This window comes from Vanellus vanellus, assembly GCF_965231255.1.
Source record: "Vanellus vanellus genome assembly, chromosome: 19".
NCBI lineage: Eukaryota > Metazoa > Chordata > Aves > Charadriiformes > Charadriidae > Vanellus > Vanellus vanellus.
Window position 1 is genome coordinate 9,377,462 of NC_138924.1, and position 12,204 is coordinate 9,389,665.

At 46.0% G+C, this 12,204-nt stretch overlaps 2 protein-coding genes across 2 annotated transcripts; both read left to right on the forward strand.

The window, feature by feature from the left end:
- Nucleotides 1-780: 780 nt before the first annotated feature.
- Nucleotides 781-4,673, forward strand: PRR11 (proline rich 11; the record flags this gene model as incomplete). Its single annotated transcript, XM_082492940.1, has 9 exons — nt 781-896; nt 1,296-1,449; nt 1,975-2,097; nt 2,396-2,659; nt 2,788-2,886; nt 3,397-3,506; nt 3,620-3,679; nt 3,765-3,861; nt 4,336-4,673. 9 exons carry the CDS (start codon nt 781-783, stop codon nt 4,402-4,404), a joined length of 1,092 nt encoding a protein of 363 aa, XP_082349066.1. The 3' UTR covers nt 4,405-4,673.
- A 611-nt stretch (nt 4,674-5,284) lies between these two features.
- SMG8 (SMG8 nonsense mediated mRNA decay factor) lies at nt 5,285-10,802 on the forward strand (the record flags this gene model as incomplete). The annotated part of the gene is made up of 4 exons (XM_082493114.1): nt 5,285-6,989; nt 7,582-7,727; nt 8,139-9,014; nt 10,536-10,802. 4 exons carry the CDS (start codon nt 5,285-5,287, stop codon nt 10,731-10,733), a joined length of 2,925 nt encoding a protein of 974 aa, XP_082349240.1. The 3' UTR covers nt 10,734-10,802.
- Nucleotides 10,803-12,204: the final 1,402 nt, after the last annotated feature.

Below are 12,204 nucleotides of genomic sequence, written 5' to 3' on the forward strand. Positions count from 1 at the left end.
CGGGGCAGCGCTAGGCCCGCGATTGGCCCTTGGCCGCTCCCGTCGAGCCCGCGTCCGTCTAGCAGCCAATCAGCGGGAGGCGAGAGGGGTGGGCGGGGGTGACGGCAGAGAGCGGCGCTGTCATTGGCTGTGGGCGGCGCGGGGAGCGGTTTGAATCGGCGGCGGCGGCGGGCGGGGAGGTGAGGTGAGGGGCGGTTGGGGGGAGCGTGAGGGGGCTTCGGGCCTGTGGTCACCTTTGCCACCCCCGATACTTCCGCACCGCTCCTCCCCGTCTCGAGTGGGGCGGCTGTGTGCGAGGAACCGGCCGGTCCTCGGTGTGGGCTCCCCACAGAGCAGGGGGGAGCGGGGAGGCCGTGGGGGGGTGAGGGGCGGTTGTTGAGGTAACTCTCGAGGCAGCGCCTGTGGTCAGGGAGGTCGCTGTCCCTCTTTCTGTGGTGTCTTCATGTCTTTTGCCTACCTTCTCCACAAACGTAGCTTCCCCCAAACGCGATGTTTGTCACTTCCGAATAAAGAAAAACTGTCAACAGAAGCCCATATAAAATAGTACTTTTTACATTGTTCCCTCCTCTCTCATGTACAAATACATCCCAGCAGATCATAGGAACTTAAGAATATCAGTTATATGTAATGCTTCTAGCAAGATAACTCTAAATAACTTCTGACTGGATTTTTGAAGCACAGCCCGTGTTCTTCCCTACCTATTCAGTGGTAGCTCTGTCCCCACGTGAAAGTGGGTATTTTTCTATTAATTAATTTTAACTGTGTCTTTGTTTAACAGTAATGGCAAAGAAATATAAGAAATGCCGACGAAAACGGAGAGCCAGAGCAAAATTTCTACTTGGAAAAAACCAAGATACTGTAAATCCAAACCCGCAGGGCTCAGGTTCTTTTCCACGGTAAGAGGCTCTGTTGGAAATTTTCCTTTGAACTCAATTTCTGAGTCTGCTGTTTTCTGATGGTTTGTGGAAGTGAGGTAACAGAACTGTGTTTGCAGTACCCACATCCTGGTATGGACACCATGGAATTGTTTAATCTTGTATATCTTCTAGTACTCTATCTATTGTTAACTTTAACGTGCAGGAGAAGCAGTCTGGATAAAAACATATTACAAATATGATCCCCCCCCCTTACTGAAATGTATCTTGGTCTTTCCTGGTCTCTCTGCTCATGTTTACTTTGTTGCCACCTGCTGTTGCTGGTATTCATAATTTCCAGATGATTGGTCACAGTTAACCTTTTCAAAGGCTGAATTCATAGATATAATTTTGCCCTCATTCTGAAATGTTCTGTCCCAGGTCAGCAGGTGATCTCTCTCCGAACACATCATCTGTCCCAAGCCATCTGTCCTCGCTCTGGTCATTAGCCTTGCCCAGTGTAAAAAACATGGTAAAGCCCTTTACGACAACAGCATCCTTTTTGTATTGTTGGTGCCAGAACACGGTTGCACAGGTAAGTTTCCTACTTCTCTATTTTTTTCCAGTGTGTAAGGTTGTTCTTAGCACTCAGGTGCAGGATATACAGTCTGATTTGAGAGCTAAGGTGTAAATTTAGTTACGTCTATTGAAACATCCAAAGTGTAATTTGTGTTTACTGTTGAAGGAATGAGAAGAGTGTCAGGGCTACCGTGGACATTAAATGCACATGTGAAATTGTAGGGGGTTTATTGCAATATTGGCAGGATTTGCAGTGACAGAGTGTGTGGTGTTTCTTTCATAGAAGAAATGATTGTATGAATTTTTCAGGTCAAATGTGAATTATACTTTAGAACTCATAGATGAAGTTGAAGGGTTCTTTTTGAGAAAGTCACTGCTTGGGTTCCTGCCAAGGAAATATTTGGTGACATTTTGTATCTTCGTGTTGTGCGATTGACTTCAATGAGAAGACCTTGCGATAGAACTTTTGGCAGTAATCATAGCTCTGTCTCTGGAAACATAACTTGGTGAAAATGCTTATCTGGTTTCTTTTTATGCTTAGAGTTTTAAGGCGGTTAAAGACACCATATTTCCATCACAAATCTACTTAAGGGAGCTAAATACGTTCAGAGAGCAGCTGGAAAAGTTGGAAACTGAATTTTCCAGACTACAAGGAACCCTCCAGGTCAGTCTCAGGCCCAGTGGGGCAGGGTACTGTTTGCTTGTGCAAGCATGTAAGGAACAGTGGTCAGTGCAGATAAACTGTAATCTTACGAGCTTCTCATTGGGCAGTTTCACCTCTTCTTTGCATTCAGCATTACTAAACTGAGGTTACTTCATAGCTAGAGGGAACTGGTTTGCTGGCCAGCCTCATAAGAGGCTGTCTTTCTGGGTCAACTGAAGCCAGAACCTCTGTTCTCTGAAATTCCATTTACTCTTTCCAGTGGATTTAATATTCTCTTATTTATTTATATTGTTTTCAGATGAATGGAATTGCAGCCTTCTCTTCAGAAAATGCTCTCTGTCAAAGGTGTAATAAACCAGTTCTGAGTGGTCCTGTACAAACGCAGCTGGACCCGCCATCATCCGTATCTGGGCCTTCTGCAATACAGCTGCAGCCTGTGTCTGCACCGCCTCCACCTCTTCCTCCTCCGCCGCCGCCGCCACCACCACCACCACTGCCCCCACCAAAACTGCCTCCAGCACCTCTCCTCCTCAAACGTGGCAATGGCTCGAAAGCACTTCTGGTAGGGAGTAAAAAGTTCCTCTATTTCTCCGCTCGTGGCTGGGCCTGCTTTCATCAGGAATGGGGGTCTTTGTGAACGCTCCATCGCTTGCCGATCCTAATTTCCTTTCTAACCACCTTTGTTTTCAGGCACCATCACTGAAAAACGATGGGCCGATGCAGATCACTCTCAAAGATCTCCTGAATGTTAAACTGAAGAAGACGGATGGAACCTTGAGAAGGGACAAGGTAAACTGGAGGACACACGGATAAATGGATGATGGTGTATTGGGCAAACTCCACACTGGAACTGATGTATATCCTGCAGTGCTTGTCTTAGCCCCTCATAGAATTTTTTCAATAAATTAATTCTTCTCTTCCAAAAACCCAAAGATCAGCATTAAGTAATCCTAATTTTGCACCTGAGCATTCCAAGGGAAGAAATTAAGCGACTAACTCAAATTTCAACTAGCATGCAGGACAGTTCTCCTCATTTTAGATTAAGGACAGGTAGCTTTATATCTGTGTGTTATAGATTTTAGGCATTCTTTTGCCTAGCTGAAGTCTTGTTTGCAGAAGCCTTTTTTTTTTTTTTTTTTTAATAAATCTGGTTTTGTCCAAGGCACATTAAAATCTTAATGATTCAAAAAAGCATAAAAGCCATAAACCACAGAAGTCTTTCAGAATATAAATATTAAATAGAGTTAAGGTTAGTGAGGCCTTCTAAAGTTTGTGGTAACATTTCTCCTCTCACTTTAGGCAGAATCACCAGTGAAGACACGCAGGGCATTAATTACAGTCTCGGATTTACAGAGTGTTAGTCTGAGGCCTAAATCCAAGCCATCAGCTCACATTACGAACTCCTTAATGTAAGATGTTTTCTACCTTTCTTTGCTATTAGATTTTTCTGTTCTAAAGAGCAATTAACATTGTTTACAGAGTTGCAAATATTTTATTCTAACAATTTGTTTTGTTCTGTTAGTACCCCTCCAAAAAATCAGTTAGATCTTCGAAAACATCTGAAGAAAGTCAATATACAAAGGTAAGTTCCTTTCTATTCTCTTGTTTGGTTTTTCTAGGAAAAATAGAGACCTAGTCATAATTCCCCTTGTTTCTGGTCTTTTCAGAAGTCCTGGTGGCACTCCACTGAATAGTAAAGAAAACATGGAGTGTGGGTCTGGGCTGACACCAATAATGACACAGGCACTACGGCGCAAATTTCAGGCAAGTCGTGATATGTCTCTTTTTGGAAAGATAAACTTTAAAATCAGTGGAATTTCATGCTGATTTTTTTCCCTACAGTGCAGCATATTGTATTACCCAAGTTACAGTCTCTCCATAATTCTCCTCCTAAAGCCCTAATACCCCTAAATAAGGGCGCTTGTTTTACTGATTCCCATTTTAATGGCAAGGAAATCGCAGAATGGAAATACCATTGCCCGTCCTCCAGCAGGTTATTTGACAATGGTTAAGAAGAAAAGTTGCTTTTTTGATGGCCATTCCAGTGCCTCAATGTGACCTCTGACATCATAGTTCCCATTTGCAGGAGAACAAAATCTGAGGGTTAATAATGTCTTATTTTTTGCTGTGTCTGTTTTCTTCTATGAATGTCAGTTAAGAATTGTGCTATATTTTATCTCAGTCATAATTAGCACTAAGTTCGTCTTCCAAGATCTGACCCTTTTCTTGTTTTGACAGATGGCTCACCCGAAGAGTCCCTCGCCAGCCCGGTTAAGCACTGCAAACAGCTTTGATGAACAAAAGTAGGTTTATGGAACAATGTATTTTTCATTTGTGGTCAGGAAGCCACTTGAATCCCGTTTTTATCTCACTCAGGCATATGTATTTATAAGTAAATCTAGTGCATACGAGGTCAGGGCATTATAAAAAACCCCTCCAGAATTCTGCTTTTTAAAGGCGACGTATTTCTAACATCTCTCAGTCTCATTGCATCTTTTCTGTTAATGCAAAAAAACCCAAACAACCAACAACCAATGAAATTTCCCAAGTGTTTTGTTCCCTGGCTGCTGCTGAAGCGGGGACTGTTATGTTCCTAGCACTGGTGCTCCTTGTAATATAAATTTGTGTGTATTTGCTGACATTCAGTATTTATGGGTTTTTTTAACAAGAAAAATCTTGATGGTAACTATGCAGGTTCAAAGAAAAGCAGCGGTTTAGCCCTCTAATGTTAATTAAAGCGAAAGGCTGCAACTTTCCACAAACATTTCAATTACGCGGGTCAGACCTTATGAGGCGATTGTGCGATATATCGCTTTTGGACGGTGTCAGATCACCTGTCGTGTCCAAAGACTGCACTGCTGTGAGACTGAACGCCCGCCCGCCTTCAAAGCCAAGTTCACCGGCGGCGGACAGGCGGTGGGAGGGGAACGGGGGGACAGGGGACACCACGTCCCCGCGGGACCGAGACCCGTGCGGTGCCGTATGGCCGCTCCTGCCTTATCGCAAAGCGTTGCCGCGGCGCGTCTCCGGCAGCCCCCGCTCCCTCTGACCGGCACCGGTGCTGCGAGGAAGCAGGGCGCTCCCCACCGATCGCGCCGCCGCCGGGTGCCCCCGGGCCCGCCCCGCCGCCCGGCTGCGCATGCGCGGGGCCGGGGCGCCGCCGTTTCCGGGCGGGCGGAGCGGGGCCATGCCGCTGCCCGCAGGGCTGAGCGGAGCCATGGCGGCGGCGGCAGCGGCGGCGGTGGGGCCCGTCAGCCTGCGGGAGATGCTGCTGGCCGCCACGGCAGCCGCCGAGGGGGGCGGCCCGGCGGCGGCGGCCGGCGATGAGGAGGTGTGCGTGGTGGGCATCTTCGGGAAGACGGCGCTGCAGCTGTGCTCGGAGAAGGCGGCCCTGGTGAGCACCGTGTGCGACCGGCAGGTCTTCCCCCTCTTCGAGGAGGAGGACCCCGAGCTGACGGACGGCGCCCCGGGACAGGAGGGCGAGCCGGCGGCCAAGGACTACAACCAGCTGCAGGCCTACTACAGCCAGGAGAGCCGGGTGCTGTACCTGGTGCTCACCTCCATCTGTGACACGCCGCAGCTGCTGCGGGCCTGCGGGGACCTGGCGGCGGCCGAGAGCAGGGAGAGCGGGCCCGGCGGCCCGGCCCCGCTGCCCCATGCCGAAGCCCACGAGTTTTGGAAGCACCAGGAGAAGCTGCACTGCCTGAGCCTCCTCTACCTCTTCTCCGTCTGCCACATCCTGCTGCTGGTGCATCCCACCTGCTCCTTCGACATCACCTACGACCGCGTCTTCAGGGCACTGGATGGGCTGCGGCAGAAGGTCCTGCCCTCCCTGAAGGCTGCCATCAAAGACTGCCCAGTTGGCAAGGAGTGGAAGCTCAACTGCAGGCCGTGCCCTCCGCGCCTCCTCTTCCTCTTCCAGCTCAATGGGGCCCTGAAGGTGGATCCCCTCCCAAGCAGGGGCCAGGACCCCTGCAGTCACCTGGAAAAGCCTCCCCCCAAGAAGCACTCCCCCAAGAGAAGGTTGCAGCATGCTCTGGAGGATCAGATCTACCGCATCTTCCGCAAGAGCAGGGTGCTAACCAACCAGAGCATCAACTGCCTCTTCACCGTGCCTGCTAACCAGGCTTTTGTGTACATTGTGGCTGGTGGGCCCCAGGACGGAGATGATCCAGTGGCCATGCTTCTCGACCAACTCAGGAGCAACTGCACTATGAGAGAGACGGACTCACTGCTGGCTCCCACCCTGTCAGGACCCAGGAGGTATCAGATGATGCGCCATGGCAGGCAGCAGCTGTCCTTCCATGCAGAGAGCAGCAGCAGCAGCTCCAGCTCCTCTGGGCAGCTTGTGGACTGCACCCTCAAGGAGTTCTTGTGGCAGCACGTGGAGCTGGTGCTCAGCAAGAAGGGCTTCGATGACAGCGTGGGGAGGAACCCGCAGCCCTCTCACTTTGAGCTCCCAACCTACCAGAAGTGGGTTGCTGCAGCTTTAAAGCTGTATGAAGTGACCATTGAAGGCAAAGATGATGACCCAACCTCTCTCACTGGGGAACTGAGCTCAAAAATCATGAGTAGCATCAAAGTCTTGGAAGGCTATTTAGATATAGATACCAAGTTCTCTGAAAACCGTTGCCAGAAAGCTCTCCCCATGGCCCACAGCGCCTATCAGTCCAACCTGCCCCACAACTACACCATGACGGTCCATAAGAACCAGCTGGCACAGGCCTTGCGTGTGTACAGTCAGCATGCCCGCGGCCCAGCCTTTCATAAGTACGCCATGCAGCTTAACGAGGACTGCTACAAGTTCTGGAGCAACGGGCATCAGCTTTGCGAAGAGCGAAGTTTGACTGACCAGCACTGCGTGCATAAATTTCATCTGCTCCCAAAAGCAGGTAAGAAGCTCACTTGTAATGGGGTCTCATGGTTTAATTTTGTATCTGCTTTAAAATGTATCATCTTAGGCTGAAAACACCAGCTCTTCCATGATTATGGAAGATGAAGGCTTGACAGCTTTAAAGCTTCATCTTTGTAGAGTGGGATTAATTATAGCAGAGCTGTTGTGCAGGTTTCCTTGATATTGAGTAATGTTTAGGAGCGAGTGTACTGTTAGTAGGAACTTTGATTCCGTCTTGCTAATGAGAGACATTACACTGGAGTCCTTCTAACCAGAGATGTGTAAGAGAACAAAAGTTTCCCAGGAAGCAGAAGTGTCCCCCCCCTTTTTTAAATAGCTTGATTGATGCCAATCAAGGAATGGAAACTCTGATACACACTTATTGCAGGTTGTAAAAACAAAGAAGATTCAGTTTAGTGGTATAACCTACACTGGAACATTGTATTAGAAGTGGGAAAGGGGGGAGTTCCTTGGCAAACTGGCATTGCTGGCAAATAAATTTGCAGGGAGGGAGCAGTGGATGAAGGGAATTAGAGAATCTCTAGAAATGGTGAGCAATTTATCTAGGGTTTGATTGATTTTGCTTTTAGGGGAAAAGCCGGAAGCAGACAGAAATCCTCCAGTCCTGTACCACAACAGCCGGGCTCGTTCCACTGGTGCCTGTAACTGTGGGAGGAAACAAGCTCCTCGGGATGATCCCTTTGATATCAAAGCAGCTAATTATGACTTTTACCAGGTAACTCTTAGGTCTCTATTTTTGCTTCAAGCAGTGCTTTTGCTTCATCAACTAAGTCTGTGCTCTGAAGCAATTACAATTAAGTTTTCTCTTAGCCTTATCAACTTGTAAATGTTGCTCAGGGAGGTATTTCTGGGAGCAGAAATGGTTTGTGTGATGGGCTGACCAGAGTGGGCAGTTCCGGTCTCCACCTGTGCATGCACACAGGTGCATCTATTTGCACTTCAAGTGTGTTGGTTCATGTGAATTTTAAATCCACCGTGTCTGTGGGCTGTGTTCCCATCGCTGCTTTGGTTCTCACAGAGCACAAACCTCTTGACTCTTTAATTGTAGCTGCTGAATGTTATGACTCTGAACTCCCTCATCCCAGAGAGGGAAGATGGAAAGTTGACCACATCTTCTTTCTCGTAGCTGCTGGAAGAAAAATGCTGTGGGAAACTGGAGCACATCAACTTTCCCATATTTCAGCCAAGCACACCTGATCCGGCACCTGCTCGGGATGAGTCATCGCCTGCCCCTCCAGATGGCGAGATTGAGAAACTTAAAGAAAAAGAACCTCAGACTCAGGGAGAAAGCACAGGCCTGAGCTTAGCCCTCAGCCTGGGTCAGTCGACGGGCAGCTTGGGCGCTTACCCGCCTGATGCCCAGGGCGCAGGGGACAACACAGAAAGTCATGGGCAGAGTGGGGATTCCAAAAGTGAGAAAAGGCCAAGCCTGGTGGATCGCCAGGCATCCACTGTCGAGTACCTCCCTGGCATGCTCCATTCTAATTGCCCCAAAGGGCTTTTGCCCAAATTCTCCAGTTGGTCACTGGTTAAGCTGGGGCCTGCTAAGGCTTATAACTTCCACACAGGCTTAGACCAACAAGGCTTTATCCCAGGAACAAACTATTTAATGCCGTGGGACATTGTCATCAGGACGAGAACTGAAGATGAAGGAGACTTGGATACCAATTCCTGGCCTGCGCCGAACAAGGCTGTTCCTGGAAAAAGAAGTGCGGTTGTGATGGGAAGAGGAAGAAGGAGAGATGACATAGCTCGAGCTTTTGTAGGATTTGAATATGAAGACGCACGTGGTAGGAGGTTCATGTGTTCAGGGCCTGATAAAGTCATGAAAGTGATGGGAGGGGGCCCAAAGGAATCCGCCATCAAAGCCCTCAATTCTGACATGCCACTGTACATCCTGTCGTCGACTCAGGGGCGAGGACTCAAGCCCCATTACGCTCAGTTCATGAGACTCTTTGTGGTGGTTCCTGATGCTCCGCTGCAGATCACATTAACGCCTCAGGTAAGGAATGGAAGAGGGAATCTGATAGCTGCAGAGAAGGGATTGGTTGTTGCAACGTTAATTGCAGGACCCGGAGGCAGAAGGGTGATGGGCAAAGGGTGTCAGAGGGATGCTACCAGAAGAAACGCTCTCCAACTCAAACTAACTTTGGTCAAGTTCTCTAAGGCAGTAGTCACCAAAAGTATCTGTTTTTATAAACAGATGGCTTTTTTAAAAGCTTATGCCAGCTTTATACTTTGTATAAAGTAACTTTTAAAAAACATTTTATCAAGGATGAGTTAATAGCATTCTGTACGGTAAGAATTGCTTCTTTTTAGAAAGATAACAAGTGAGTAACGACTGCGTAAGAGTGAAGTTTTTAAATGTCATAGAGAAAAGCAGTGACTCATTGCTGAGATTAGTTATTATTAGTTACCCTTTGAATTTAGGAGGTGAAAAGGTGTTGGCTTTTTTAAATGGGAGATTTTTTTCCCATTTTCAATGTGTATTTAAAAAGATGGAGAAAAAACTCCATTTACACTTTCTTACTTTTTAAGTTAGTAAGATATCAACAAGTGTATCAATTGCTGCTCTATGAAATACTGTATGCACATAAGTGCTTATTATTTGTTAGGCTATGGCAAGACAATTGGTGTTCGTTGTATAGTAGTGTCACTGAATAACAACAGTCAGCACGAAACGCATCTGTATGAGAGGGAGGGAGGCAGATTTGGGACTTTTTATAACTCTTCGAGCTGTTTGAGAAGTGCTGTGAGGTCCTTCGTACTGAATCATAAAACAACAGAATTGGCTTCTTTTGTGGGACACTTTCAACTGCTCGGATATGAACCTGCTTTGCTTTAGAAGTTAAAGGAAGAATATTGACTGAAACCTGATGCCAACACCAAAATTTCAGTGCAGTTTGCAATTTATCATGGTGGTGTTTGAAACTGAAGCAAGAACTGAAGGTTCAGTCTGTGCTGATATTTACTTTGCTCTTCGTTCCCAACTCACATCCCAACCACAGCTTTTGACTCCTCAGGGTGTGGTTTTATTTAGAAAATCCGTTATGCTTTGTGTCGTGGGTTCCTGCATCAGTTCCTCATGTGAATAAGACTTTCTAAATCTTTTAATACAAACTATGTATATATTAAATATTGCTGCAATCCTTGAAAATTCACGTCAGTTTAGAGTGAGGTAACAGCTCGGGGATATCTGTGCTACAGTGTTGAAATCTGTGGTTAACACCGCGTTTACTACTGCCCGAGAGGCGAATGGATTGTGTTTGTACTGTGGATCTACTTGGTAGAGGAACTAATCTGTAGTCTTAAATTTAGCATCTTGCCTGTGATAAAACTGGAAATTTGTGCATGTCTCAGTAACAGTGCAGTGGTTTCCTGGAGTGTGCTAAAGTGGGTAAGAACCTGGTTGTAGGCAAGATTTCATAGACTTCCTTGGATTCAGTTTGCTCTTGATTTTTTTTTTTTTTCTTTAAATTCTAATGGTGTTTGATTACCTACTTATATTTCCTTCTGTTTTCAGGTTCAACCAGGGCCACCACCTTGTCCTGTATTTTACCCTGAGAAGCAGGAAATAACTCTGCCATCTGATGGACTGTGGGTTCTTAGATTTCCTTACGCGTACGTGACAGAACGTGGACCCTGCTTTCCTCCCAAAGAAAGCCAACAATTAATGAGTTACAAAGTTCTCCGAGGAATACTGAAAGCGATTACACAATAAGGTTTATTCTGGTAGATTGATTTTCGTTTAAAAAGACTATCTTCAATCCAAATCCTGTATTTTGATTTCTGTCTGTAACCAAACAGCTGTCGCTGATCTAGTGAAGCCCACTGTGTTTCACTGGAACATGGTCATGTTGAAAATAAGGTTTGATATAAAAGCAGATAAAGGAATCCAAAATACATGTGAATTTTCTGTGTATTGAATTTTCATATGTAAAAAATAAAAGCTGGTTATTGCAATACCCCGAGCCTGTATTACTAGATGTTTTCATGATAGTGCTTTTCCCCATCATATCTTTCTACGTACATCTTTAGGAATATTTAAAAATCAGCATTGCCTGAAACCAAGAATTGCCTTTGTCATATTGAGTCAATGATGAGCAGAATCTTTTATCTTTTTCTAAACAAGCTATTTCTATGTAAATGATAAGTGCTTTTAATGTGGTGATGTGAGAAATTGTGTCTTTGATCTTGTCTTTAAAAAAAAAAAAAAAAAAGCATTGCAGTTCTGATTTGTATTAACACTGTGGCCAGAAATTGTGCTTGCCTGTATCAAGTTGGAATATTTTACTGTATTTGGATTCCTAGATTAGATTTTGTTAAGAGGCCAACTTACTTTCATGTTTTGGGATGACAGATCTCTTTGGAAATTAAACCTGCTGGTAAATTTGTGGAAAAGGGAGAGCTGTATAAGATTGTTCGTTATAAGCAACTACAGCTTGACTTGTCACGACTAAACAGGCTTTTGGTTGCTAAAAAGATGGTTTTGGCCCACTTTCAATCTGAAATGGAGGGAGTCTGAGTAATTCTACTATGCTTTCCAAAAGATGTACGATGTGATGTACTGAAAGGTGGCTTAAATCTTGCGAGCTTTACATGTGCCTGTCAGTGCCAAAAAATTAGTCACAGTAAATCAACCTCTAACTTTCTGTCGAAGTAAGATGTATTAGTGATATTGGCTGTATGCTGAGGCCTAATTTAATTTCTAGAGTATTTGTTTTTTAATTAGCATGCATACAAAATGGGCAAATTAAATTTGTCAGGATACAGTAATTATACCGCATGACCGGAGTTGAGACCTGGTTTCTGTTCAGCATTCAGCACCTTTGATCGGCTGGGTGTGGAAATACCTCCCTGCACCTATGAAAAAGATTGTATCTTAATGAATTTAGATTTACCAAGCACTTAGCCATGCCTGAGCGCAATCAATAAAATTAAAAGCGCTAGAGAACAGTTGTCTCTGTGAGATGTGGCTGTGCTACAAGGCAGTGGGGAAAGCAAAATGGGAAATTAAAGTATGTAATTGGAAATCGCTCGCAGAATTTGTTAACTGAAAAAAAAAAACCAACAAAAAACAAAACCTGCGAGAGATGAGGCCGTGCGGCCGAGTCCCCTGGGGGGAGACCTCTGAAGGGAGCCCTTCTCACGGCCGAGCACCCTGAGGGGAGCCTTTGGCGGGAAGGGCGGGG